The sequence below is a fragment of the Myotis yumanensis genome, unplaced genomic scaffold (assembly GCF_028538775.1).
Source record: "Myotis yumanensis isolate MYYU_CA2020_CCGP unplaced genomic scaffold, mMyoYum1.0.hap1 SCAF_17, whole genome shotgun sequence".
Taxonomy (NCBI): domain Eukaryota; kingdom Metazoa; phylum Chordata; class Mammalia; order Chiroptera; family Vespertilionidae; genus Myotis; species Myotis yumanensis.
Window position 1 is genome coordinate 2,590,555 of NW_027223768.1, and position 26,578 is coordinate 2,617,132.

Consider the following 26,578-nt stretch of genomic DNA (forward strand, 5'->3'; position numbering starts at 1 on the left):
AGGGGCAGGTGCAGCGATGATGCTCCTGACAGAATGACAGAGTCTTGACAACGGCTCTGAAAGCTTGATGACCCTTAACATCTCATGGAACAAAGAAGTCGGTAAGTCGGGGTGAAGACGTTCCTGAGGGAACATGAGAAACACAAAGGAGAGATGACAAGGCGACAAGTTAAACATAATCTGCAGCAGCAGAAGCGTCAGAGCCTCCTCCGCAGCCCACCTACAAGCACCTGCCCTTTGTTCATGCACAAAAGGGAGCCGCTCACTGTTCCTGCCTCACTCCGGGGGGTAGGGGGGGGCCCAGAGGGCTAGGCCCCTGAGGGCGCCGTGGGAGAGACTTTGCTGGGTGACCCTGTGGCAGATGCACCCAGCAAGCTGTATTTGACCTTGATCAGTCTTTTATTTGTTACCCCCAAATCCTCCTTATCCAAGCCTTTCTGCTCTACCTCATTTCTCCCCTCTCTCTCCACTCACACAATCACAGAGGTGTTACTACATGAAAATAGACACAGTCCCTGAGTGATCCACGTGTGCTTGGTTTAAGAACTGGGGGGAGACCACCTTGACCTGAACACTTCTACTTTGTGACAACTTCCGAAGAGAGGAGAGGGTGGTCGGCCACCTGTGAGTCTCTCTTTAATTTCGTGAGATCTCGTTGAAATGTCCAATCTGCAGGCCCAGATCTCTGAGGGTCTTGAATATTCATGACCTCGGCGCTCCCAGATGGTTCCCCCATTTGTTTCAGCCTAAATCCCCCCATACAGGGGAGAGTCTTTTATTGAAGTATCTCTTTCCATCTAGTAATAAAAAATAGTGCTGGAGTGAGTAAGACAATGGGATTCACAATGCTAGAGAGACGCGTTTTCCCTCTCGGTTCTCTGATGGGAGGATTGCTGTAGTTGACGAACAAAAGGGTTCTCGGAAGGACTCTCCGTCAGGGAAGAGCTGAAGGAAAGAGATGAAGGGTTTGCCGAGGGAGGTGACAGCGATCTAAACAAAGACCATTTCTGTCCTTTTCTTTCCTCTTTCTCTCCTCTGACGTCAGACGCACAGGATTGCGTCAGGGACGCCCTCGGTTATCACGTTGTCACCACTGGTCGAAGCAAGGCTCCTCTTCTGTTTTTAATTTCTTTCCATTTCATTCCTATTTCTCACTCCCCCTCAACCTCCTCACCCTCCCCAGGGTAGCCATTCGATGTGTGCAATGTGTATCTTTTTGTTTGTCCACGCTCTTTCAAAATGCATAGAGTTTTGTGTGCATTTAATTGACATAAATAATGAAGGAAAGCTGCTTGTCTCGATTGCCCCTGGAGATGACAAGGAGAGGCAATGCCATGGCCAACACCTGCCTATTACTTTGGAATAGTGTCTGTGTTACGATTTAATTTCAATTTTCTTTTCCCCGGGACCATGTACTGAAGATTCACGCATGTTGCCATGTACACACTTAATCCCTTCCTTCCAACCACACAATGCGAACACTTCCCTCTGATAAGTTTACTTAAAGGTAAAAGCCCAGGGTTAGACGAACGGTGCTTTGTAATGCGCTCGGTCGCTATGCATGCACTGTTCTGCTTGCTTGCACATCACTCTGCACGGAGCCCCATGTTCTCTGACACTGTCACCCGGCTGCCCCTGCGGCCACACTGCCATTCCTCTCTTATCAGCCGGAGGTTCTTGGTCCCCAGAAAAGCCCGATACGGCCATTCCAGACATTCTAACATGGACACTTGTCTTTCACAGGGGCCTTGAACTTGGAGGCTCAATCAGAGAATTCTTTTACAAGGGGAGCGCGCCCTGTGGTTCACCGGGAGGCTCACTCCGTCAGGAGCGAGGCTGGCTGCACAGGGGAGGGAGACGGCGGCCTCTCTTGGAGGTGCTTGTGTTTGGTGCGAGGTTGGAAACATGATGAGCTCTGCCTGAGAGTTTCTGATCCACCTCCAGCTGGTGTTTGACCATCCACCCCCCACTGAACGCTGTGACTGTAAGGCCAGTTTCCTCCAAGTCTGTGGGGCAATCAGTTCCCATACACAGTAACAGGTTGCTGTTAGGAACCTGGGTTAAGCGACACGCCAGATTCGAATTTTAGAAGGAAAATTCTCTCAGGTCCCCTCACTTGCCATGTCCGGGTGGCTCAGTTGGTTGGAGTGTCATCCCACTACACCAAGGTTGTGGGTTCGATCCCTCGTCAGGGCACATACAAGAATGAGCCAATGCATGCATACATGAGTGGAGCAACAAATCAGTGTTTCTCTCCCCTCCTCTCTCTCTCTGAAGAAATCAATAATAAAAAAGTGACTTAGTGTAGCGTCCACTGGGAAGGCAGTGAGCTCATTTCAGGCCGAGGCCTGGGCTGTGACCACGCGCTCTGCAAACAGCTATGCATTCAGGAACACGACGGCTCCTCTGGGCTTCATTTGGACTAGGCAGGGCCAAAACCCTGTCCACTCGTAAGTTACTAAGCTCATAAACGCAGAGGAAAGAGCAAACCACAGTGGGGATTTCAAGTTATGCTTCTGATTATCCTTTCCTTAATTTTTTTGGATCAAAACATAAAAAAACTGTTTCCTTTCATCTTGGAACTTTTTTCCATGATCTAATCTCTCCACACATGTGGCGGGTGAGTGCTAAGAAGCAGGCTCGGCACGAGAACGCGGTCCTGGGCCCTCACTGGGCAGCGGAGGAGGGAAGGGCATTGCGGGCAAAGGGAACAGTAGTTTTCAGCTGATAACAGCAGCGTCAGAATCACAGGGACTGCTGGGCTCCACCCCCAGAGTTGTTGATCCAGTAGATCTGGGGGTGGGGGTGGGGGAAGGAGGGAGGTTGGTGCTGCTGGTCGGGGAGCACACTTGGGTAGCCCGTTCTAGAACAGTGATCAGAATCCCTCCATGGTAGCCCAGGGCCTTCCATTTCCGAGTCCAGAAGATTCTGTTTTCCAGTAATAATCACTGCACACGCACACACACACACACACATGCACCAGGAACACAGAAAGCAGAAAACGGGGCAAACACATAGTCACCCCGTTCCCCGTTCTTTCTCTCTTCGTGGCTCAACCTGTCGGAAGTCTACTTCTCAGACATGGCCTGAAACAACGGGCGTTTTGGGTGGCAGACCATCAGTTTTCAACAGAAGCCAACAGAGAAAGATCACAAATCCGAGTTGACATGACCCCCTTTCTCTCTGGACGCGCCAACATGACTGACTGAGTATTCTCTGGTTACCACGAAATGAGTTGTGAACTCCACTTGCCTGATCTCACGTAACCCTGAGACAAACCCCAGTAGAAGGGTATTCTTTTTGTCCCCATTTTACTGATAGGGAAACCAGGACCCAGGGAGGGAAGTATCTTGCCCGAGGACATTAAAAAAAGAAAGAGCTGTAGAACTAGGACTTGCTGCCCCCACTGCCTCCAACCACATGGCACTGGAACACTGCGTCCCTCCCCACTGTTTACTGGTGGCAGGGCCTGTCTCCCAGGGATGGCGTGGGAACAAGTAAGACAGTAGACACTGTGTGCCACAGAGAAAGCATGCGTGTGGCTATGAGGTATTACTTTTTGTAACACTTTATTATTTTTATTGATTGATTTGAGAGAGAGAGATGCCTTCACTGGCTGATTCTTGTATGTGCCCTGACCAGGAACTGAACCCACAACCGTGGTGAATTGGGATGACGCTTTAACCAACTGAGCCACCGGGCCAGGGCTACTGTTTGAAATGTCTCAGAGATGACTCCCCTGTCCTACAATAAATCAAGTGCCACACTCCACCAATTTATTACCACCTGTTTCCCTCGCCTTGCAGGTCTCAACCTTGGAGAATTATTGTCATGTCCTTGTCCTCAAAATGGTCCTGTACTTCCTTCTCCTGCTGACATTCGGTGGAACTACTCAACAATTATTTTATTTGAATGTGTGCAACCCCAGGCAGGTATCCCTGTGTCAGCGGTGAGGAGTGGAAAGGTGGCTCATTCCTCAGCCCAGCCACCGCCTGTCATGTGTACATGACATGAGGTTGGACTCCATCAGAGGGACTCCCATTCCTTAAAAGCCTGCCCCTCCCTGGCTGGTTGCTCAGGGGTTAGAGCACCTGCCTGCCTGCCTATAACTTTTTAATGCAATATTTTTCATTTCCATAAGGACAAAGCAATATGAGTTATAATTTCCTCTTTGAACACTTTCATCACTCAGTAAGTTGCCTTATTTATTCTGGCACAAAGTCTTCCAAAACAGGATATTCTCCTTCAGTCTTATTTTAGCTATAATGTGGCAAATCACAAGCGAGCATTTCTACTTTTTTTTTATATGAAGTCTTGGAATTTCCACAGTGTGTGTTCTGAGCCAACACAAACACACCGAGATGGATGGAAAGCAGGGAGTTCTGGAAATCAGTAGATTGACTTCACAACATTACTTAGTGCAGATATAGCTGCTTTGGAAACAGAAAGTTGGATTTCGTGAAGGGAGAGAACATGGTAAAATAGCTTGCCTCTGACGTGGCATCCAAGGAAAGGGCCATGCCTGTGTTATCTATAAGGCTTTCCTGGACGGCCCAGGTACAGGAAAAGCAACTGAGGCCTGAGCTTGAGCTGCATTGAGCCTGCCATGTGGGAGGACAGAGAGAACACCAAACATGGACTCAGGAACTTGAACTTCCGGTCCCATTTTCCTATTACCAGCTGCATACCACGTAGGTCAGGCAGCCTCCCTGACCCTCAGCCTCCTCCTCCATCTAATGGAGACAAAAATGCTCGCCCTGTGGAGCGCCTGGGTTGTTAGGAGACTCACCTGAGATACAATATTTTAAGAATTTTAAAGAATTATAAAGCACTTTACAAGTGTGAGATATCTTTGTAACATCTCTCATAGTCCACTTCCCCTCTGCACAGGGGATGTAAGCTGGGCGGGATGGCAAGGTGAGCGGGGCGTGCTGGTGGCCCAGGCGTGCTCACGCCCATCGGCACTTGTTTACACCCTCAGAATCTCTCCGAATATCTCTTTGGAGCAGGGTCAACAAATAGTAATGACTTTCCTGTGGGACTAAAGGGACGCTTCTGAGCTCCGATTATTTCTGTTAAGACTGCCTCCCTCCATTCTGCTCTTCCCAAAATCCAATGAGCTTCTGGAAAGACCGCCCCTTCCCTGCTCATCGTCCTCTTTATCACTATAAATTGCCTGTGAGATGAACCTAGAAGATGGCGCTAATTAGGACTAGTCCCAGGCCCTCCTCTGAGAGGCCACCAGGGCAGATTCCACCTCCCCTTCCTTCCTTCCTTCCTCCCTCCCTCCCTCCCTCCCTCCCTCCCCCCTTCCTTCCTTCCTTCCTTCCTTCCTTCCTTCCTTCCTTCCTTCCCCACACTTCTCGACTCACTCTCAACACCTCTCTGTACATTCCTTGTTCCAAGCTTCTGAGCCTCTCCTCTGCCCTTTAGAACTTGAGAGCAATCATCTACAAAATCCCTGATGGCCTCCACCTTCACTGAGCCTTTCCTTCACCTTGTTATTCTGATGGAAGCCTGGCTGGGTTCGAAAGCTGGAGTCCTGTCCAATGGTGACCCCCACATGCCGCTGAGCCTCCTTCTTCTCATTGCCAATTCCCAAACGTTTCGCCCCTCCACCACTGCCCAAAGCCCTCTCCTTCAACGTCCTGATGCCTCCTGGCGACCCTACTACATTCGTTCACGATGTGATGCCTGCATCCATCCCTTCCTCTCCACCACTCCTGTCTTTATTCTTTGTGACTTGAATACCCTCATGGACCTCCCTCTGATCTCCTAACCTCCCTGTTGGTAATGATCACAGTCTCTACCCGATTTTCCTTATTGCCTCTCCTCGTCATTCTCTGAAATTGTCATTACCCATAATATTCCTAACTGAAACCTTGATATCAACATTCCTATTTTCTGACCGCCACCTCCTTATTTTTCCTAATTCACTCACTCTCCTGCAAGCCACCTATAACAGACCTTGGACTCTGCCTCATTGTCCCCATCTACTGCTTCCCAGACTCACCCCCTCCTCCTGTGCCCTCTTTTCCGCCATTGTCCTCACCTGGCGGCTAATCCAACAGAACCTGCCCGTGGTAGCTAAACCTGGAGAGCAAGACCGGAGAGCAAGGTGTGTGACTTACTAAGGTATGTATTTAACATCAGAGTCCATATCTCAGGCCATTAATGTTTTTTTAAAAAAGAAAGACTGGGAAAGGGGGAGGGAGAGGAGCAGTTCTGATAAAACTCACCATCCTCTGCTCAAACACTCTGTACCTCCACCCGGTGTTTGCTTAGCTTCCCCGTCCTTTCTGATTCACCTTTCCTCTGCTGGTCCGTTTGCTCTTTGTGTTCTTTTGTTTAGTTTAGTTACAGTTTACTAGAATGTGAAGTCCATGAAAGCAGGGGTACTGTTTGCTCTGCCACTACTGTATCCTTATGAACAGAACCCCGATCCACTCGGGGCCACAACGTATTAGGTTGACTATTGAACAAAATATCCAAACTCCTACCTTTTCAGTGAGATGTATGTGGAAGTCACATCCTGGAACCTCTTGGAAAGCTCTTTCAAAGGGGATAACGTCCACGGCTTTGTCTTCTTGACCTTCACTTTCCCTTCGTTTTCCTGCCTGAAATACAGACGCAAGGGTTGAAGCTGGAGCAGCCACCTTAGGATCCTGAGGCTTAGCCACAAGCTAAGGAGGGCAGGACCGGGAGCTAGCATCAATCTTGGCCCTCGCTCGAAGTTTACTTCAAGTCACTGATCCCGCCTTGACCCGCATACCCTGGGGACCGCATTAGTGATGCCCCTGACAGGACTTCTGTTACATGGGGTCAGATGGAAGGGAGGACCCAAATGGAGGAGAGGGATTGGCATTGTAGACTCTACCAAAGGCTCTACCAAAGGCTCGTCACCCCCCTCCCCCATTCTGATACCCCCTCCAGAAAAGGAACTGCTCTTCCTCTCACCTGGGTGAGAATCACCATCACCCAGTGAGCCACTGTTACCACTGGGAATAATGCTATTTGAAGCTCTAGTTCCAATTGTTATCATTTATTTGGTGTTGATTTACTGAGTCCCTACTATCTACTGGTTGCTACGTTACCTGCTGAAGCTCTAATGGTGAACAAGACACATCCCTGACCCTCCTAGAGTTAGCAACTAGTAACTGCTTACCAGTGAGCCCTACTTTTAGCCCTCGAAAGAACACAGAGCAGCAAGTATATTCCTTCTTCTGCACACCGGTCATTCAGTTATCACGAGTCTTTAAAGGTGTCTCTTATCCAAGCAAAATGTCCTGTTCCTTCAGCAATTCCGACTCAGTCAGGGACTTTGGAGCTGTTGACCACCCTTGTCACTTTCCTCTGGACATCCTCTCTTTTTTCAGCCTCGCTCACAGGGAATGGCATCCTGAATCAGATGCCCCTGCTCCCAGTATGGTCTTGGAGACCATGGCCTCGGGCGAGTAGAAGGGTGAATGCCCCGAGTGCACCTGAGCTTACTGCATCTGTTCTGGTTTCTCATGGCAATGTTGGCTTGTGTTCACTTTGTAGATCACCAAAACCACCAGGCGGCCAACTCTCCTCCACATTGTCCTCATGTATTGGCATTTTACATCTCAGTGCTAGAAATTTCAATGGATTCCTGTTAGATTTCTCTTTATCATCTGCACCATTATTGCATCCTTTGAGCTCTTCCTTACCTTGATTCTGTCACCTCTAAGGTTATCGATAGTTCCCAGTCATGTATTATGAATAAACTAGAGACTCAGTGCACAAAATTCATGCGTGGGTACGGTCCCCAGGCCTGACCTGTGATCAGGGCCATCTTCTCCAGCTGCCCGCAGCTGACCCTGTCCCCCGCCGCCACCCACCTCCGGTTCCCTGTTTGCCATCAGCTGATCAGAGCCTGCTGGCCGGGGGGAGGGACTGAGAGGTGGTCATGTGCCTCATAGTGACTGGTCGAGCAGTCATTCTGGTCGTTCCGCCGTTGGGGTCAATTTGCATAGTACCCTTTTATTATATAGGAGAAGGTAATCATATCCTGTATGTTACTGACAAAAAATGTGGAACTCAACAGTTTCAAAGACAAAACCCAGCAACACTCTTTCCAGGAAGATTAGTCACACAGTCTGTCAAGCTTCCACTTGCAACTCCATACACTCATTCATTCCACAAACTTTAGGGAGTGCCTTCTTCCAGGCTGGATGCTGAGATGAAGAAATGAAACCACCTGAGTTCGGAAAGACAGATGTGTTGACATACAACACGCATGAGTGTAGAGAGGCCACAGGAGGGAGTGCAAGCCATGCAACCTGGGAGAAGCAGGTAGAACTTCAAGGGGCATCCAACACAAAGATCTAATGAGGAACTTTATCAAGGATTTTGCTGAAGCTGCTATGAACTAATTCAATAGATTAGACATTTCTCCAATGTTCCAAACTTGGAATCACATCCAAATTTAGAAGTGAAGTTATTTACCAGGACTTGGTCCTTGTGATCCCACCGGGATCCTACGGGCCACCTGTCTTTGCACCTCTGAGAAATGCATTCAAAGTCCCCTTTAGGTCTCTCCTGAAGTTGAACAATCAGCACAGATGGTTCTGATCATCTCCCAACATCATGAAGGACCTCTGGTTTCCTGGTTACCAGCCAAGTCTGCCTGAGGCCACTTTTCTGACCCTGAGATTCATGGAAGGTGGAGTCATATTTACAGGTCACCCTATCCCCACAGCAGCTTCTCTCCTTCTTTTTCTCTCCCTGTCCTTCCGAGTGCCTCCTCAGAAGCCAAGAGGAGGTCTGGAAGCCTCTGCCACTACGGGGAGAGAGACAGATGCAACCTCCACACCCCAGTGGCGGGCTTTGTCACATAACACAGTGCTGCTTATTGTACGCATCCCTGTGAGTCCGTGAGCTTCGGGATTTTCTCATAGAATCCAACATGTTCCTCGTGCAATATGTACATAGTATTGCCAGCTTTGTAAGTTTCTTTTCCAAATTTTAATTTATTATTGCACTGTGTGTGTGTGTGTGTGTATCTGCTAACTGCAAAACCACGCATTAGCTATGGGGAACGCAGAGGTAGAGATGACGATGAACAAGAACTGGCCCCAGCCGTAAAAGGAACTGATGGTCCAATGGGGAAGACAGATCTGCATGTGTATAGCACGAGGAAGTGGCTGTTCCGGTTTCTTTCTGATGGACAAGCATTTTGCAAAGATGAGCTATGTGAACGTAAGGCTGGAACAGGCATTTCACACGGCTTTCAACACGTCACTGCATTGGTGGGGGGTGAAGGGGGAGGAGGAAGAGCATAAAAATGGTTATCATCACCTCCCATATGACAAAAACTAATTATTTGTCATGTTTTAGCTGTGTTTGTGCTAAAACCTCACAATCCCCGAGACCCGCCACTGCAGGTGAATTCCACACATTCGCACTTGAGTCTGCAAAAGAGTCCCAGTTACCCAGCAATGGGACCAAAGGGCCCGTCACTTTCCTGAAATAAGAGAGGAAAAAAGATTTATCTTGTTTTGGTAGCATTCCTTTACTTTCATTCAAGAACACCATTTCAGAAAGCTGATGTCTGTGGTAAAAAAAAACACCCCAAAACCAAAAAACAACCCCCCTATTTCTATAAATTAAAAAAAAAAAAGACCAAGAAGTTGTGCTGTCTCCCTTTAAAAAAATGCACTCATCAAAAAGACAGAACTTTTTCTTGTAAGAGGAAGTTTAGCCTCTGTTTTAGAATCACAAATATCTCTTCTTCATGGATAAAAATCAGTTCACAGGACGGGTGGCGCTTTAGCTGCTCCCAAAACCCGAGTGCCGTTTCCTAGCGCCCCCCCACCCCACCCGCCCTGCACTCTAAGCCCATGTCTGGTCCCTGAGCAGGGCCTCCGGTGTACCTGGCAAAGGTGGCCTTTGGCGGGAGCCTCGGGAGAAGCCTGGCTGTGCAGCCAGTGGGCAGGGTCCTCTCTGGGGCAGAGGGAGCGGTTTCAGCAGCGGCGGCCGCTGAAGGGGTTAACCCTGGCCTTGGCCGGCTGTCAGGGAAACTTTTTTTTCTGGCTCTGCTCCGGGTTTCCCCTTGAAGGGATTTCCCTCCGCCTCTGCGACAAGACCCTTTATAAAGAGCAGCCTTTCTATTTCACTCCCACTGCGCCCACTGCTGCGGGAGCTGACCGCGCTTCCCAGGCACGTTCCTGGGGCAGAGGCAGGTCTGGGAGCCACCGCTTTCTCCTCGGCAGCAGTGTAACACGCCTGGAAGATGAAGGGGATCTCTGGGGCCTTGACTCTACTTTGGATGGTGTTTGCTGCGTGTAAGTTCTGCTCCTGTTGGGAATGCTCGGGTTCCGATTTAGCCCTGACTGTGGCTTCGGCCAGTTTTGCTGGGGGAGTGGGGCAAGGCACTGGGATTCTTAACGGGGCGGGAACACTGCTATGGAGCCCTATGTGCCACAGTCGGAGCTCCGGATGGATGTTGCTTTGGATGCTTTTCCCCCAGTGTCAAGCCGAGTCTGTGGATCTGCCCCTGGTAAAGGCTATCTCTTTGGTTTCCTGAGCTTGATAATGAGACCAAGCTTAGCAAACAACAACTCAAGGCTGACAGATGGGCGTCAGGGTCAGAGTCGCTGAATGGAGATCATTCCGACACCTTCCTTGGCAGCGACTCTCGTGCCTTTGGGGCAGTGCAGTGGGGGGAGCAGAGTGGGAGCGCGGCCAGAGCACACTGGGCATCGTGCTGGGACAGAGGCGAGGGGGACGCTAGACGAACCCGGGTGAGTTTGCCTTCCTCTCGCCTTCCCAGCTCAAGCCTTTAAGATCGAGATCTCGCCTGACTCCCCCGTCATGGCTCCGATCGGCGCCTCGGTTTCGCTGACGTGCAGGGCCATGGGCTGCGAGGCCCCAGCTTTCTCCTGGAGAACCCAGATCGACAGCCCGCTGAACGGGAAGGTGCGGAGCGCTGGCTCCATGTCCACGCTCACCATGGACCCCGTGAGCTTCGAGAACGAGCACTCTTACCTGTGCACCGCCACGTGCGGGGCCAGGAAGGCCGAGAGGGGCATCGAGGTGCAAGTCTACTGTGAGTACCTGAGTGTCCTATTGTCTCTCAAGTTTGCGTTAAATGAAGTTTCTAAGGGGGGTAGTTTGAAAAGAAAAACATCGTCCATGTCTAGATTCTTGGCCAGAGGACTAGATTCTTGCACCCAGAGAGTGAGAGACAGCTGAGTTTAGCATGAGCCCGGGCACCCAAGCCTTGGCTTCCACTTCCCACTCTGCACAGACCTGGTAGCCGGAAAGACTCCACTGCTCCGGGCTTTGCTGCTCTGAGCCACGAAGTGAAGCTCTCTAACGTTCTTATTTCACAAAACTTTCTCTTGGATTAGATCCTTCCATGTTTACTTGGCCATGCGTCTACATGATTCATGAATTGCATCCTTCAGGGATTGCCCATTTCTTTAGTCTTATGCAATGGGGTGCTCAGCATGGGTGTGAGGGGGAGATGTGATTTAGTCACAGGCCCCTGTACAAAAGCTCCCCCCGGGACATAAGAAGAATATCTGCATCCACGTCGCTCACTGGATCTTGGTGTGGGTCAGTTTGAGTTCGTCCTTGCTGCTTTTGGTGCCATGAATCCTGGATGCTCAACTGCTCAGGCCCAAGGGCATTTGCATAATGAATTAGATTTGCCTGGTGAATGTGAATGGATGCCCCTCGCTTAGCATTCCGCCGGAATCCATCCCCGGCTGCTCTCCGTCGGGCAAGTACAGTCAGCAGGGGGGTGCACAACGAGGCTGGATGGAATCAGTCACTGGCCTTGGTGACTGAGGGCCCCTCTTTCACAAACAAAAACCACCAACCGGCAGTGCTTTCCAGCGCTCCACGGCGGCCCACCTCCTGTGCCTGCTTTATGATTATTGCTTCCCTTCTGGTGTTGCCGAGCTCAGCTCTGCCCAGAAACCCGAGCCGATTCCTCCCGGCCCATGTGCTGCTAATTCTTCCCAGGACACTGCCTGGCGGGCTGCTTGCCATTGTGCGGGCCGTGCAGGCATCCTCGCTGTGTGTGCAGCTTCCTGAGCCCCAGAAGGGCCCCTTCTGTAAATAGAGGGAAAGTAGCAAGGGCTTGGATTACCGGGCAGCGAACTGTGTGGGCGACAGGCACAGTCCTTCCAGAATCGGAGGGACAGGGATTGTGGGTGGGAAAAGAAAAGGGCTGCGTTTCTTTCACATCCAAGACTTCTGGCTCCTTTGCCTTTGCTCATCGTCCTAAATCGCTGACGATTTAAAGAAGAGAAGGGAAGACCTTCTGGCCCCCATTATCTTGCCTGGAGTTTTTCTTCTGTGTGTCTGTCTCGCATTATGTCGCACACACTTGGTTGTGAGAGTCTTTAGGGTGGAGACCTTTGGGTTACTATTACAGAGCCTCGCATCCAGCCAAGCCCTCGTCAGCATCCTGAAGGTCTGAAAAGGAAGCCTTTGCAAGGAGGCCGAGGCTGAGCCCAGCAGTGCGTGCCCCGGGCCCGGAGAGGCGCCCTGCAGGACTGGGTGGGCACTGAGTTAGGCATTGCAGGAGGCAGCCTGCCTTCCGGACTTTACACATTGCACAGGTGTCCCTTCCTGGCAGATCAGTTCCTGCCAGAGGTGCCCTTCTCAGAAGCCAATCACTTAACGTGGCTCTTTCCCCTTCTTAGCACATCTCGCCCAACCGATATTCTCTGCAATGGCATGTTGAGCGTCTGGTTCCTTACCTATAAAAGGGGAATATATCTGCCCCAGCTAAAATAAGAGAATGTGATATAACGAAATATAAACCTGTTTAGATAATGCAGAATAATAGAAATCCTGTGCTTATATCCCAGACTTCGCATTGACTAGCGGGTGACTTGGGGCCAGTTATGCAAATGCACCAAGTCTGTGTTTTCACATCTGTGAAGTATGGTCTCCATCTCTTAGGGTTATTGTGTGGACAGAATAAAATCACTCATGTTAAATGAGTAGCACTGCAAGTCCTTAATAAACATTCATTTCTTCTCCCTTCTTTTTACTCAATAACATGCACACCTCAGACATACAGGATCAGAGCTGAAGAATTGGCTAAAAGGTGATTGACTCTGATTCGTGAACTGATCCGAATCGTGAAAGGCGACTTAAACAGAGAATCAAGACTGTTCTAACAGAAACTTTAGATTCGGTTTGCATTGCATTAAGCCCCTACGGGACCTGCCACACATGAGCGCGGAGCCCACTCACGTGTGTTCATTTGATCTTTGCAGCTTTCCCCAAGGACCCGGAGATTCACCTGCCTGCCCCCCTGCAGGTGGGACAGCCGGTCACAGCCACGTGCCTGGTCCCTGACGTTTACCCGTTCGACAGGCTGGAGATTGATTTGCTGAAGGACAACCGTCTCCTGAGAAACCAAGAATTTCTGGAGCCGATGGAGAGCAAGTCCCTGAAAAACATGAGCTTGGAGGTGACCTTCACTCCAACCAGAGAGGACATGGGAAAGGCTCTTGTGTGCCGAGCCATATTGCACATCAATGAAGTTGATGCAGAGCTCCGGGAAAAGGAGACCACGAAAGAGCTGCAGGTTTATGGTAAGGGCTGTGGGACTGGTCAGCCCTGGTGGGAGTTTGGTCTTGGCTGGATACGGCAGTCTGCTTAGCGGCTAAAGTTGGGCAGAAACTTGTTTTAGTCCGTTTTCATTCACAGAGAACATAATATTTGTCAACAGTGCGTTTCAATGAAAAGAGTGCTGGATGTGGGTTAATAAGACTTATGAACTTGAGTCACTTAATTTCTCTATTTTCCAGCCTATCTAAGGGAAGTAATACCATACACTGGGTAGTAGGAAATGGGCTCAATGGGTATAATTTTTTATCCTGTTTGTAAATTCTTATACTGTGCCCTGAAATACCAAGATACAGAGATCTTACAAGGCGAGAACTGATTCTGTGGGTACATGTGTGTTGGGTGGGGGCATGGAGAGGACTCTGGTTGCCCCCACATTCCCACAGGCTGTGGGGTTCTGAGGCCACCTCACGGTACCAGGGTTGTGTAGGAGTGGCCCTGCTGCACTCCATTCTAGACTAAAACACTGTGTTCCACTCTGGACACCACCCTGAGAAGGAGTATTGCCCACCAGAGCATGCTTGAAAGAGAATGAGAGGGAGAGACTTCTATCAAAATTCTGAATAGTCAAGATAGGGAATATTTTTCCTAGACAATGCAGGACTTGGAAAAGAGAGCTACAATGAAGTATTTGAACCACATTAAGGGTCTTTCTTAATTTCTGAGTATCTGTAGCCAATTGAAAACACCAACCATAAAAAAAATTAGCCCAATCAAACTAGTCAGAAACTGGATGGACTAATTTTTTGATACTAGTCTAACACAGTACGTTTGTCAAAGTTGTGGGCGCACAGATATACAGCCTGTTGAAAAAATACGTCATTCCTATTGGGTCGAGGCGGGGTTCAGCAGTTGCTAACATCGTGCCCTGTCTTTTCAGTCTCCCCCAAGAACACCACTGTCTCTGTGAGCCCCTCCACCAGGCTGCAGGAGGGCGGCTCCGTGACAATGACCTGTGCCAGCGAAGGCCTGCCAGCTCCGCAGATTCTCTGGAGCAGGAAGTTAGATAACGGGAACCTACAGCCCCTTTCTGGAAATGCAACTCTCACTTTAATTGCCATGAGGATGGAGGATTCTGGAATTTACGTGTGCGCCGGAGTGAACCTGGCTGGAGAAGACAGAAAAGAGGTGGAATTACTTGTTCAAGGTAAGTGAGATGTGCAAAAGGAAGAGGAAGAGGCTGCCACTGGGCTGAGCCACGGCGAGGCAGCTTCGATGCCCGATTGCTCCCTCAGATCTTACCGATGCCCCATCTCGTTGTTGCATGCTCCAGCTCAGTTATATATTCATCTTCCTCACACCTGCAAGAGTGCAGTGCCTGCTACATGCTAGGTGCTCCACAATGGCAGGATGAATACCTTGTAAATGTGGGCAGCTCACATTTTTTATGTGAAAACATGAGGCTAAACTTGGTTAAAAAAGTAGAATTCAACCTCGCCATCAGTAGATGCACTCAGGTGGGTGTACCCTGGCATTCTCAGGAGACCAGGAAAGGCACCCCTGACAAAAGCATGGACGGCTGGTCCTCTGTCCCGGAAGACCCCACCCCATCGTAAGCTGCGTCCCACTTCAGTGAGAGGGAGACACAGGTGGGTGAGGAAGGGTTGTTCTGCATCACAGATACAGACAGCCTAAGCAGTAAAGAAGGAACTGAACTTTCAAAGGACCTCTCAGTGACCTCACAGGTACTCCCACAGGAGCCACAGATTCACGTGGGAACAGAGTGGCCACTGTAAAAAAAAAAAAAAAAAAAGAAGTGATCTGAGACGTGTCCACAGGCAGGAAGTGGCTGTGTTGTCAAGTTCCCCCTTCCCACACTAGAGGGTCAGGAACCCGGAAACCCTGGGCCTTGCTCTGAATGAGCTGTCGCTTTCAGGACCTCAGAGCCCATCAGCCTACTGAGGTAATGCGAGGAAACCTTCCTGGGAAGCTACTACAATGTCACAATCAGACCAGCCACATTGAGAGAAACCACCTCCCCTGGCACAGAAGAGAACTGGTGCAGGGTGGTGGATTTGGGGTGTTTTGTGTTGAGGTCTCTTTCTTTCATCCCCAGCCCGCGAGTCACAAGGACCATGTGAGTGGTTTCCCGCGGAGGCTCACCTGTCACTTTCAGAGTGGCCCCGCACTTCCTGCTTCTTCAGGGGAACGAAGTGGAGATTTCGAATTCCCTTCCTCCCCAGACAGCAGGGTGTGTGCCCAGCGGGGATGACACTGGCAGCCAAAGGGCTTTCCTGGATGCTGGAGACTTGGCAGAGTTTGCCCTCCCATCTGAGTTTCCAGTCCCCATGTTTTTATTTTGCATCAAAGTTTAGAGGTGGCTCCTGTGCCGCTTTAATGCTTGGCCCGTGACTTTGCTTTCAGTGTGACTTTCAATGCGTAACTTCACACCATTGGGACAGATGCTCTGAGCACTGGTCCACTGCGGGCCCTATCTCACGGGAAGACGTGTTTTTGTGGCTTTATGGCTTTCTTCAGTGCTTTTCTTAGGTCTTGTTTTATCTCCACACGAGGGTGGCTGGATTGAGTTGTTCAAGCAGCTGAGAAGCTAGGGTCTTGAATCACCCACCTGGCTTCGAGCCTTAATTTTTGTCTCTTGCAAGTTGTACAAACTTATTTAGCAGTTCTGAGCCTAGGTTTCCTCAAGGAGGAGAAGGTGGAGGAGGAGGAGAAACAGGAGGATTAACGCAACAGTTTATGAGGTCGTAAGGATTAAGTGAGACCATATACGTAAAGAGGTTTACACAATGCTGAATGCACGGGAACCCCTTAAATGACTTGAGTGCTGTCCACTATCCCAGGGATTTGATGCTCTGCATTTGAGCAGACACTGAATTATTGCTATGACATATGCTCCCCTCTCTCTTGACAAATTTTTATCCACGTTCATCCTGTTCAATGACTGAGTCGGTGGCGTGCTGTGGGTTCATCTTACTAGGTGTGGTCTCATCCCAATGGTCCCCAGGTGGAAAGGAGTAACCGTTTCTCGGCGCAGATATTAGCTTAAAGGAAATCAGAAAACAAAACAAAACAGAAAACACCCGACAAAGACCATATATTGGAATGTGGTGAAAGAAGAAAATCCTCTCACCTTCCTTGCATCTTGTCCTTTTCCACCAGAAAAACCGTTCACGGTTGAGATCGGCCCTGGGCCCCAGGTTGCTGCTCAGCTGGGCGGCGCGGTCGTGCTGACATGCAGTGCCACGGGCTGCGAGGCCCCGTCCTTCTCCTGGAGAACCCAGATAGACAGCCCTCTGAGCGGGCAGGTGCGGAGCGAGGGGCCCAGGTCCACGCTGACGCTGAGCCCTGTGGGTTTTGAGAACGAACATTCGTACCTGTGCACCGTGACCTGCGGGCGCAAGAAACTGGAGAAGGGAATCAAGGTGGACCTCTACGGTGAGTACTTGCTACAGCGCTTTCCTGTTTTGTTTTCGGTTCTGTTGGAAGAAACGTAATATGAGTCTGTGATGTGCAACGAGATCCGTGTGTTTAGGAAGGGAAGTTAGCATGGGGAATGGTTCCTGACTCTCAGAGCCAGAATTTCCGATGCAACTTAGTTGGCCTAAATCTTAAGCACACATTACATACAGCACAGCATCCGCAGTCCTGTGCCTTGTCGGAGTCGGGCACGGCACATACCACGTGCTCACTGCTTCCTGTCCCCTCTGTGTGAGTGTGGGGGGTGTTGGAGGTGAGAGTGAGCAGGGCGTGGGCTCAGTGCCCATTGGAATAACTGCAGAGGCATGATGGCCACTCAGCATTAGAGCAGGTGAGCCGAGCCTACTGTTTTCAAGACACATTTGGAAAGCTGAGGGGCAGGACGGGGAAATGAGGCAGCGGGGAGCAGGGGGAAGCCAGGAACACAGGCAGGGAGTATGGGTGGGCAGAGGGCACAGCCAGGGGCAGTAGGTCAGGGGCCAGTGACCCAACTACATACACACCCTGCGCTTTTTCTTACTGTGCTTGTCACCTGAATAAGAGCCCTTACAACCCCAGATGTCCACGGATTCAACATTGCTGGAGCTTCTCCGTTTTTAACCAATGAGGGACAACATATGCAAAGTAACCAACCTTTGTGATTGCTTTGGGTGGGTTACTCTGCCTTGTCTAATTCAGCAGAATTCAAGGGGCCGTATTGTAGAGATTTCCACCAGAAAACCTGCCCAGACTTTGTCCCCCTCAGGATTCGAAAGGAGTTAGAGTCTATCTATAAAGGGATTTGAGTCTCTCAAAAGAAGGGTGAATTTGATTGTGTTATATTACCCAGCGCCCAGGATCCGCTGACGTAGGCTTGTTTCTAGCAGAAATGAGAACCACGGCGCAGCCTCCCTGCAAATGGAAACAGTTGAGGATGTATCACTTTAACAGCATTTTACTTAAGGGAGAGAAAAATGTTAGCATTGCTCTAGCTCTTGGCAACTATTTTAGTCTTGTGTTCATTGATTTGCATAAGATTTCATATAAATATTATGTAGAACCGGAATCTCTTACAGTTGTTTTTTTCTTAACTACAAGTATTGTCTGAGAAAGATGTACAACTTGCTGCCTACACGAGGCCATTGGAAATTCAGATGTCTAAACCGAGATCTGTGCAGGGCGGGGTTTGGGGGGGACTGCGGGGGCAGGGCTTTGTTGATGCCTAGAGCCCATGCGGCTCCTGCCACCCGGTTTGAACTCTGAGCTCAGGGAAATGTGAATCTGGTCTCAGCTCAGAACTTCCCAGATATGCTGCCAGTGACTATCTCTTAGCCACTATCAGACTTGTCCGTTTTCCTAGCTTTAAAATAAGTGCTCTGTAGCTTTTCCTAGCTGTAAGTAAGTTAAATAACACCCACTTTATCAGGCAGTTTTAAAGATGGAGATTTAGTAAGGGACTAGCACAGGGGTGGGCAAACTTTTTGACTCGAGGGCCACAATGGGTTCTTAAACTGGACCGGAGGGCCGGAACAAAAGCATGGATGGAGTGTTTGTGTGAACTAATATAAATTCAAAGTAAACATCATTACATAAAAGGGTACGGTCTTTTTTTTTTTTTAGTTTTATTCATTTCAAACGGGCCGGATCCGGCCCTCGGGCCGTAGTTTGCCCACGGCTGGACTAGCACATAGTCAATATTCAATACATCTTGACAAACACGTAGAACATGTAATTACTAAATAAGATGGGGAAACTCATGGGTCTTTGGGAGAGTCCATCCACGGCTCTCAGCAGCGCTGAGTCACTAAGAAGAGGAAAATAAGTACGTTTATTACGGGATTGCTTCTTTTACTACTTTTTGTTCCCAGCGTCATATGTATTTAGTATCGCAAACATTTCTACTTAATGTCATTATTGCACAGTGGTGGTCATTCTCTCCCAATGGCTTTTAAAGCTGTCATTGGAGACTTTTGGATTTAATAGCGATTAGTTCTGGCTTTCCGTTCAAAGCCACACACGAGCATCATCTTTGCTTGCTGTCTGCAGCGTTCCCCAGAGACCCCGAGATTGAGACGAGCGGCGTGTTAGTGAGCGGCAGCCCGGTCACTGTGAGCTGCAAGGTGCCGGAGGTGTACCCGCTGGAGCGGCTGGAGGTCCAGCTCCTGAAGGGGGGCCGGGTGGTGAAGAATAAAAACTTCCTGATGGGTGCGGACAAGAAATCCCTAGAGACCGGGAGTCTGGACGTGACCTTCGTCCCCACCACCGAAGACACCGGCGAAGCGCTTGTCTGTCTGGCTCAGTTACACATGGACGAGCTGGACTTGGAGCCCACACGGCGGCAGAGCTCACACACGCTCTACGTTAACAGTAAGTGTGGCGCGCCCACGATTCCACAGGGGTTTCTTCATCTCTTTTGCCAGGCAATAGTCAGTGGACACGAGGTAAAGAGTTAAAACCTCCGTGAAAAAGAAAGAGACTGTAAAGAAATGTCCGAATAATGATTATTTTAACAAACACCCCCAACGCTGAAGACAGTAACGGCCTATTGGCCTGTGACTCTATGAGAAGGCGGCTTTGGAAGGGCAGTCAGGGTGTGTCGTCTGCTCAGTGTGGCCTGAGATGAACTCGCTCACGGGGTCAGTTGGCGGGTCAGTTGGCAGGACAGTTGGCAGGTCAGTTGGCAGGTCAGTGGGGCCTTCCTGGGATGCTTGGGCCTCCCTTTCTCCATGCGCGCCCTCACCCGCAAGGAAGGCGGCCTAGGTTTAGCCGCCAGAGCGAGGTGTTTCGAGAGGGAGATGAGGCCTGGGCTGGGAGTCCTACATGTGACTTCCTTCGTGTTATATGGGTCGCAGGGAGCCACAGGGCAGCGTGAGTTCAACGGGTAGAAATAGGCTCTACCTTTTCACGGGAGAGTCCAATAACTTGTAGTCATGTTTAATGTTCCATAAATGTCGACATACACTGTCATCGATCATTCCCTCTGGGGTAGCAAGAGTTCCTATAGAACCTGTTTCCATTAGGAAATACCTAGGATGTGTCCATTTTCTTCTGTCTATGCTTCTGCATCTGCTAGGATAAAGGGACGGAAACCCCCTTTGGTGAAGTCATCAAGGTTTATGAACTGCTCTAAGCCACTGCTTGCACAGGTTTTGCAACATTATTAAAGCTCTTTGGAACTCAGGGCCTAAGGGATCAAGCTAACAAGTGTCCCGCCCTTTTCAGTTGCCCCCAGGAACACAAGCATCCAGGTCAGCCCCTCCTCCATCCTGGAGGAAGGCAGTTCTGTGACGATGACCTGCTCCAGCGATGGCCTCCCAGCGCCCAGGTTGCGGTGGAGCAGGCAGCTTAAGGATGGGCAGCTGCAGTTTCTTTCTGAGAATGCAACGCTCACCTTAACTTCTACAAGAAGGGAAGATGCTGGTATTTATGTATGTGAAGGGAGCAGCCTGGCTGGGATAAGCAGAGATGAAGTTGAATTAATTATCCAAGGTGAGCTGAGTGTGATTAATGAGTTATTGCTAGTATTATTTTGGTTGTGTTAGTGGTTTTGAACAAAGTCCTCTTTAAAATTTTTATTTTTAAATTACACTTGATGCACAATATTATATTAGTTTCAAGTGTATAACCCCGTGATTAGATATTTATGTAACTTACAAAGTGATCACACCAATAAATCTAGTATCCATCTGACACCATATATAGTTATTATAATATTATTGACGATATTCCCTGTGCTGTACTTTACATCCCATGACTATTCTGTAACTACCAATTTGTACATCTAAATCCCTTCACCGTTTTCATCCAGTCCCCAAACACCCTCCCATCTAGCAACTGCCAAAATATTCTCTGATTTATGAGCCTGTTTCTGTTCTGTGTTAGTTTATTATTATTATTATTATTATTATTATTTAGATTCCACATATAAGTGAAATCATCTGGCATTTGTCTTTCTCTGTCTGATTTCTTTCACTCAGCACAATTCCCTGTATGTCCATCCATGTTGTTGAAGATGATAAGATTTCAATCTTTTTTATGGCTCAGTCATAGTCCATTGTATATACCCACCACTTCTTCTTTATCCATTCATCTATTGGTAGACACTTAGGTTGCTTCCATATCTTGGCTGTTGCAAATAATGCTGCAATAAACATATGGATGTATATGTTTTTTCCATGTAGTGTTTGGGGTTTCTTCAGATAAAAACCCAGAAGTGAAATTGCTGGGCCCTTCTTTGTCTCTTGTTATAGCCTTTATCTTAAACTCTATTTTGTCTGGTATAAATGTTGCTACTCCAGCTTTTTTTTTTTTTTTTATTTGTTTGTTTTTATTTTCGTGAAATATCTTTTTCCATCCCTTTATTTTCAGTATGTATGTGTCTTTTGATTTGAGGGGAGTCTCTTGTAGCAGCATATGTAAGGGTATTGCTGTTATCCATTCAGCCACCACATGTCTTTTGATTAGAGCATTGAATCCATTGCATTTTAAGTAATTATTGATAGGCATTTATTATTCATATTTTTGATCTTATATTTTCTTCTTCTTCTTAAAGAAGACCCTTTAGCATTTCTTTTAATACTGGTTTTGTGGATATGAACTCCTTTAGCTTTTTTTTTTTTTTTTTGTCTGGGAAGTTCTTTATCTGTCTTTTAATTCTAAAGGATAGTTTTGCTTGGTAGAGTAATCTTGATTGTAGGTCCTTGCTTTTTCATCACTCTGAATATTTTATGCTAATCCCTTCTGGCCTGCAAAGTTTCTACTGAGAAATCAACTTACAACCTTATGGGACCTCCCTTGTAGGTAACTAACTGCTAAGAAAAAAAAAAGAGTATATGGGGCTTCTGGGACAACTTCAAGCATATCAATGTTTGCATTAGAGGGGTGCCAGAAAGAGAAGAGAGCAAGAAATAGAAAATTTATTTGAAAAAAAAATAATGCTGGAAACTTCCCTAACCCAGTTAAGGAAATAGACATGGAAGTCTAAGAAGCACAGAGACTCCCAAACAAGATGAACCCAAAGTCCTCTTTGAAAACAAAATCTCTACTAAACAAATGTATTGAGGGTTTTGAAGAGCTCACGATGTTTCTTATGCCAGGAAAATGCCTAGAATAGTACTTTCTCATGAACCATGCCAAGTCTGTTATCCTAAAACTCTTTTAAACCTCAAGTGGACTGCCAGATCCAGGAACCATGCCAGGAATCCCAGTTACACTTATGAGGAATGATTATGGTGTTGAAATAAGAATAAGAAGACATATGTAGGTATTTGAAAATGACTTATGATTAAAGCCACCATATCTGGCTGAATTGGACTCTCAGTGGTAATCTCACAAGGTGCCTGCTAGTATTTGCTTAAAAGCCTAAAGGGCACTTAAATCTTGGTAAACGCTGAGATTAAGAATAGCAGTGACCACATCCTTTCGTTCAGTTTGATGGCATGGAAACACCAGAATGGATGAACCTATCAGATCCAGAGCCTCTCTCCAGGATGGAGATCCAAGACTGAGAACAAAACAGTTCCTAGTTGACAAGTTTAAGCTATAGGTAATTTTAGGCAAAACCATAAAGCAGGGGTCCTCAAACTATGGCCCGCGGGCCACATGCGGCCCGCCGAAAACATTTATCCGGCCCCCAGGGTGTTTTTGCTGCCGCTGCCTGTCCTGCTTAGCAGCCGACTCGTCCCGGGCCCACAGTGCGCATGTGTGGAATGTCTGAGGGACAGTGAACTGGCCCCCTGTTTAAAAAGTTTGAGGACCTCTGCCATAAAGTGATCAATTTGGGGTTTTCCTCCATACTTTCCCTTTGGGGGTTCAAGGCCCTTTTCTTCACTGGGGCTCTCAGACTCCTTGGTATTATTTCCACTAAGGTATTAGTGACTTTCTTGTTACCTCATCTCAATAGTAATTCGTATTTTTAGGGAAGAACTTTGGAAGGGCAATGCATAACCTTAAAGAAAGCCCTTAGGATGGATGTCATGGTACTATCACTTGGGTTGAGGACAGAATCTCAAATCAAGTCAGAAAAACAGATAAACTTATGAAATGGTACTAGAGGACCTCCTCCCATGGGTTATGTCATCATAGAGATGCGGGATGTTAGGTACCTAGCCCAGTGCCTGGCACTTAGAAAATGGTAGTTGTGTTTGTTAAGGATGGAAAGAAAGCCATCTCTGCACAGCTGAATTTCTTGATCTGAGAGGATCCAGCCCATAAAAGCCTTTGTCTTTCAAGGAAGGACAAACCTTTTTGGTTACACAGCAATGCAACCAAAAAAGGGCTCTTTTTCACATTGGAATTCTATAGCTATTTATACAACACCTATCTTTTGGCTAGGCTGGGTAAAGGATTAAGGGACAGGCGAGAAGCATAAGAAATGTCTTCTCTTATTAAAAACATGACCTTTTATAACCAACCAGTCAATGTTCGACATCTTTACTCACCCCACTAAACATGCACATATAGCTCCTTGACAGGTATTGATGCTATTATGAACTTAGTGCAGAAGTGGTTTATAGTTCACCCAATCAGAGTTGCCTCTCAAATTCTCTTTACAGTTGCTCCAAAAGACATGCAACTTACAGCTTCTCCTTCTGAGAGTGTCAAGGAAGGAGACACTGTCATTATCTCCTGCACATGCGGAAATGTTCCCAAAACCTGGATAATCCTGAAGAAGAAAGCTGAGTCAGGGGACACCGTGCTCAAGTCCATAGAAGGCGCATATACCATCCACAAGGCCCAGTTAGAGGACGCGGGAGTGTACGAATGTGAATCTAAAAATGAGCGTGGCTTGCAGTCCAGAAGTATCACCCTTGATGTGAAAGGTTAGAGTTTGGGTCTTGTTTTTCAGAAATGTTAATGATAGGTCTGAATTTTGGTGGATGGTACAGAATTTCTAGGATGAGATGAATGAGTTGGCCAAAACGGAGCTCCATGTTGACAGTGTGCATTTCTTAATGCTCCCGAAGATAATAATGCACAGCTGCTCCACCTATGGAGTCGGGCCAGGAAGTTGACATGAATCCTTGGTGAGTGCAGAGTTCCCATCTGCTTTTCTCAAGGTTCACAACTTGGCACTGTTCTCTGAGGTCTTGTGTCTCCTACGTGTTTCAACGTATTTTCTAAACCCTGGGGGTTCCAAGAAAATTGGAGCTGACATGGCAGGAAGAGGAGGGTTCCAGCCAGATCTGATTCCTTCCTAACAGAAGAGAACTTGATTCTCTGAAAACTGCCCATTTTCTGGATCAATTCTTCTCAGGATAATAATCATAACAATCAGGAGTGGCCATCTTGATGCAGAACCACTTTTATGAATATCTATAGCATTACCTCCTTAAACATTCCAGCCCCTTGTCCATTCTATTGGGCAATGGTGTCAGCAGAGAAACTTCAGGGGCTATTTAATCTTTTAACCCCTCAATGACCACTCAGCAGGAAGACTTGTTGATCTCACTGGTGGGAGCAGAATAGGCCAGCCTTTGCTCATCCATCTCCCTCTCCTTGGTGTGCCACTGAGCTCCCAGCTGTGGACTGGAAGCCCTACTTGGAGTGAATGGGATTGCAAACAAAGGCAACTCTCCTAAGAGCCCCGGGCACTTGGCCATCAGAGTTAGCAACTACTTGTCAATGGAAAGGGAATGTGAAACTAGGTCAGATAACAGGTGAACTTTTACTCATCTGGCCCAAACTCTCAAGACTTCAGGCCTTACGTTCTGTTTTCTGTCTCCACAGTACCTCCTCGAAACACGAAACACGACAATATCAATACACCCATCTAGAAATGTTAAAGAAGGGGAAAATGTTACAATTACATGTAAAACCTTTAGTCATCCGCCTGCAGTGATTGCCCTGAAAGAGTTGGTCTGGTCAATGAAGTGACCATGTGTTCAAAGAATGGAACATTCACCCTGTACCGGGTCACTGAGGATGACACGGGGGTGTATGTGATCAGAGCTTCCAATGAGGTTGGGGATGAGTCTGAACGGACTGAGATCTCAGTTATGAGTAGGTTGACATGCATGCATTCCTCTTTCCTTCAACCCTCCATGCCTGAGGCCACCTTCAATTAAGCCTAGCCCCAGGGAATCAGACTCTTAACACTTTTGTAATTTGGTTAACAATACTCTTTAAAGACAAATCACAGCTTCTCTACTTTCTAAAACTATTTCTGTCTTATCTAATTGTTCTACAAAATTAGTAATTTAGGTATTCGTCATGTTCACTTAACGATGACAGCATGTTGGGCACTCAGGAATTCAGGCCCCAGGCTAAATATGGTTTAAAATAATGACACATCAATGGAGACAGAACCTGATATTTTTCCTGGGTATTTTGAACTACTTTCCCCCTGTATTTATCCGAGGTTTAAAATGAAATTTGTTTTGTTTTGGCTTGAATGTATTCCAGTGATAGAAATAGTTGGGAGCCCTTAGGATTTTCAGTGTTTATACAGCTAATAGGAAACTGTGTTGGAACGTTGCTCTGGGAAGCAACTCAGCAGCAAATCTGTGTTTTACCGCAGATGCCTGAGGGGGAAAACTGAAGGCAAAAGCTAATGTTTATTAAATTTAAGAGGAAACAATAGGAGCAGAAATACCACTGTCCAACATGCCATTGGCATTGATGCCTAACCACAATGATGATAATGACTTCCCATTAAAACCTGACCCTTCCACTTAGACTAGTTAGATCTGCTCTAGCAAGGGGAAGGAGGAAAAAGAGGCGATTATCATTATGCTTAGGGTGAAGGGTAAAAACCTTAACAATTTGAAAAATTGACTTCCCAGCCTGACCCTCTAGATTCTTTTCTACTTGGGTGACCTCCAGTGATCAGAATCCTCTAGTCCAGTGATGACGAACCTTTTGAGCTCGGCGTGTCAGCATTTTGAAAAATCCTAACTTAACTCTGGTGCCGTGTCACATATAGAAATTTTTTTGATATTGGCAACCATAGTAAAACAAAGACTTATGTTTTTGATATTGATTTTATATACTTAAATGCCATTTAACAAAGAAAAATCAACCAAAAAAAATGAGTTCGTGTGTCACCTCTGACACACGTGTCATAGGTTTGCCATCACTGCTCTAGTCAGATCACTCATTCTTCTGGGACTAGACACACACATGCCACCTGAAGACACAGAACCCCTGTGCGGTCACACGGAGCAGTGCAGACGGGGGTCCAGGCGGCGGTGTCTCCAGCCAGGGCCTGCTGTCTGCTGCAGAGGTTCTTGTAAGGCTAAGATACCAAATAGGCTTGCGGCTGTCAGATCATTTTAGTAGATTAGAGAGAGGACTAATTTTCGTTTTTGTATGCTATTACCTTCTGTACCCAACTTGCAACTCCATGACAAAATGACAGGATATAGAGAGGAAAAATGTATTACTACTAAAAGATATGTAGCCCTGGCCAGGTGGCTCAGTTGGTTGGAGCGTCATCCCGTACACCAAAAAGGGTTGCAGATTCGATTGGGGTGCATACGGGAGACAACCGATCGATGCTTCTCTCTCCATCTCCCTTTCTGTCTGTCTGTCTCTCCCTTCCTTC

At 47.7% G+C, this 26,578-nt stretch overlaps 1 protein-coding gene and 1 long non-coding RNA gene across 3 annotated transcripts in view; one reads left to right on the forward strand and one right to left on the reverse strand.

Moving 5' to 3' along the window:
* Positions 1-16,765, reverse strand: LOC138995436 (uncharacterized). The gene is made up of 3 exons (XR_011468628.1): positions 16,709-16,765; positions 6,501-6,617; positions 1-123 (listed from the first exon to the last, which is right to left on the reverse strand). It is a non-coding gene; the product is annotated as an uncharacterized lncRNA (long non-coding RNA).
* The window catches only part of VCAM1 (vascular cell adhesion molecule 1), an 18,237-nt gene continuing 1,799 nt past the window's right edge, over positions 10,141-26,578 (forward strand). The window contains exons 1-8 of one of the 2 annotated variants that reach the window (XM_070395874.1): positions 10,144-10,307; positions 10,796-11,071; positions 13,263-13,583; positions 14,498-14,764; positions 16,738-17,013; positions 19,081-19,401; positions 20,257-20,523; positions 23,589-23,855. In XM_070395874.1, coding sequence (XP_070251975.1) covers positions 10,256-10,307; positions 10,796-11,071; positions 13,263-13,583; positions 14,498-14,764; positions 16,738-17,013; positions 19,081-19,401; positions 20,257-20,523; positions 23,589-23,855 — 2,047 coding nt within the window. In that variant the 5' untranslated portion in view covers positions 10,144-10,255. Of the gene's footprint in view, positions 10,308-10,795; positions 11,072-13,262; positions 13,584-14,497; positions 14,765-16,737; positions 17,014-19,080; positions 19,402-20,256; positions 20,524-23,588; positions 23,856-26,578 lie in introns of both variants that reach the window. The other variant, XM_070395875.1, reaches the window with a different exon arrangement.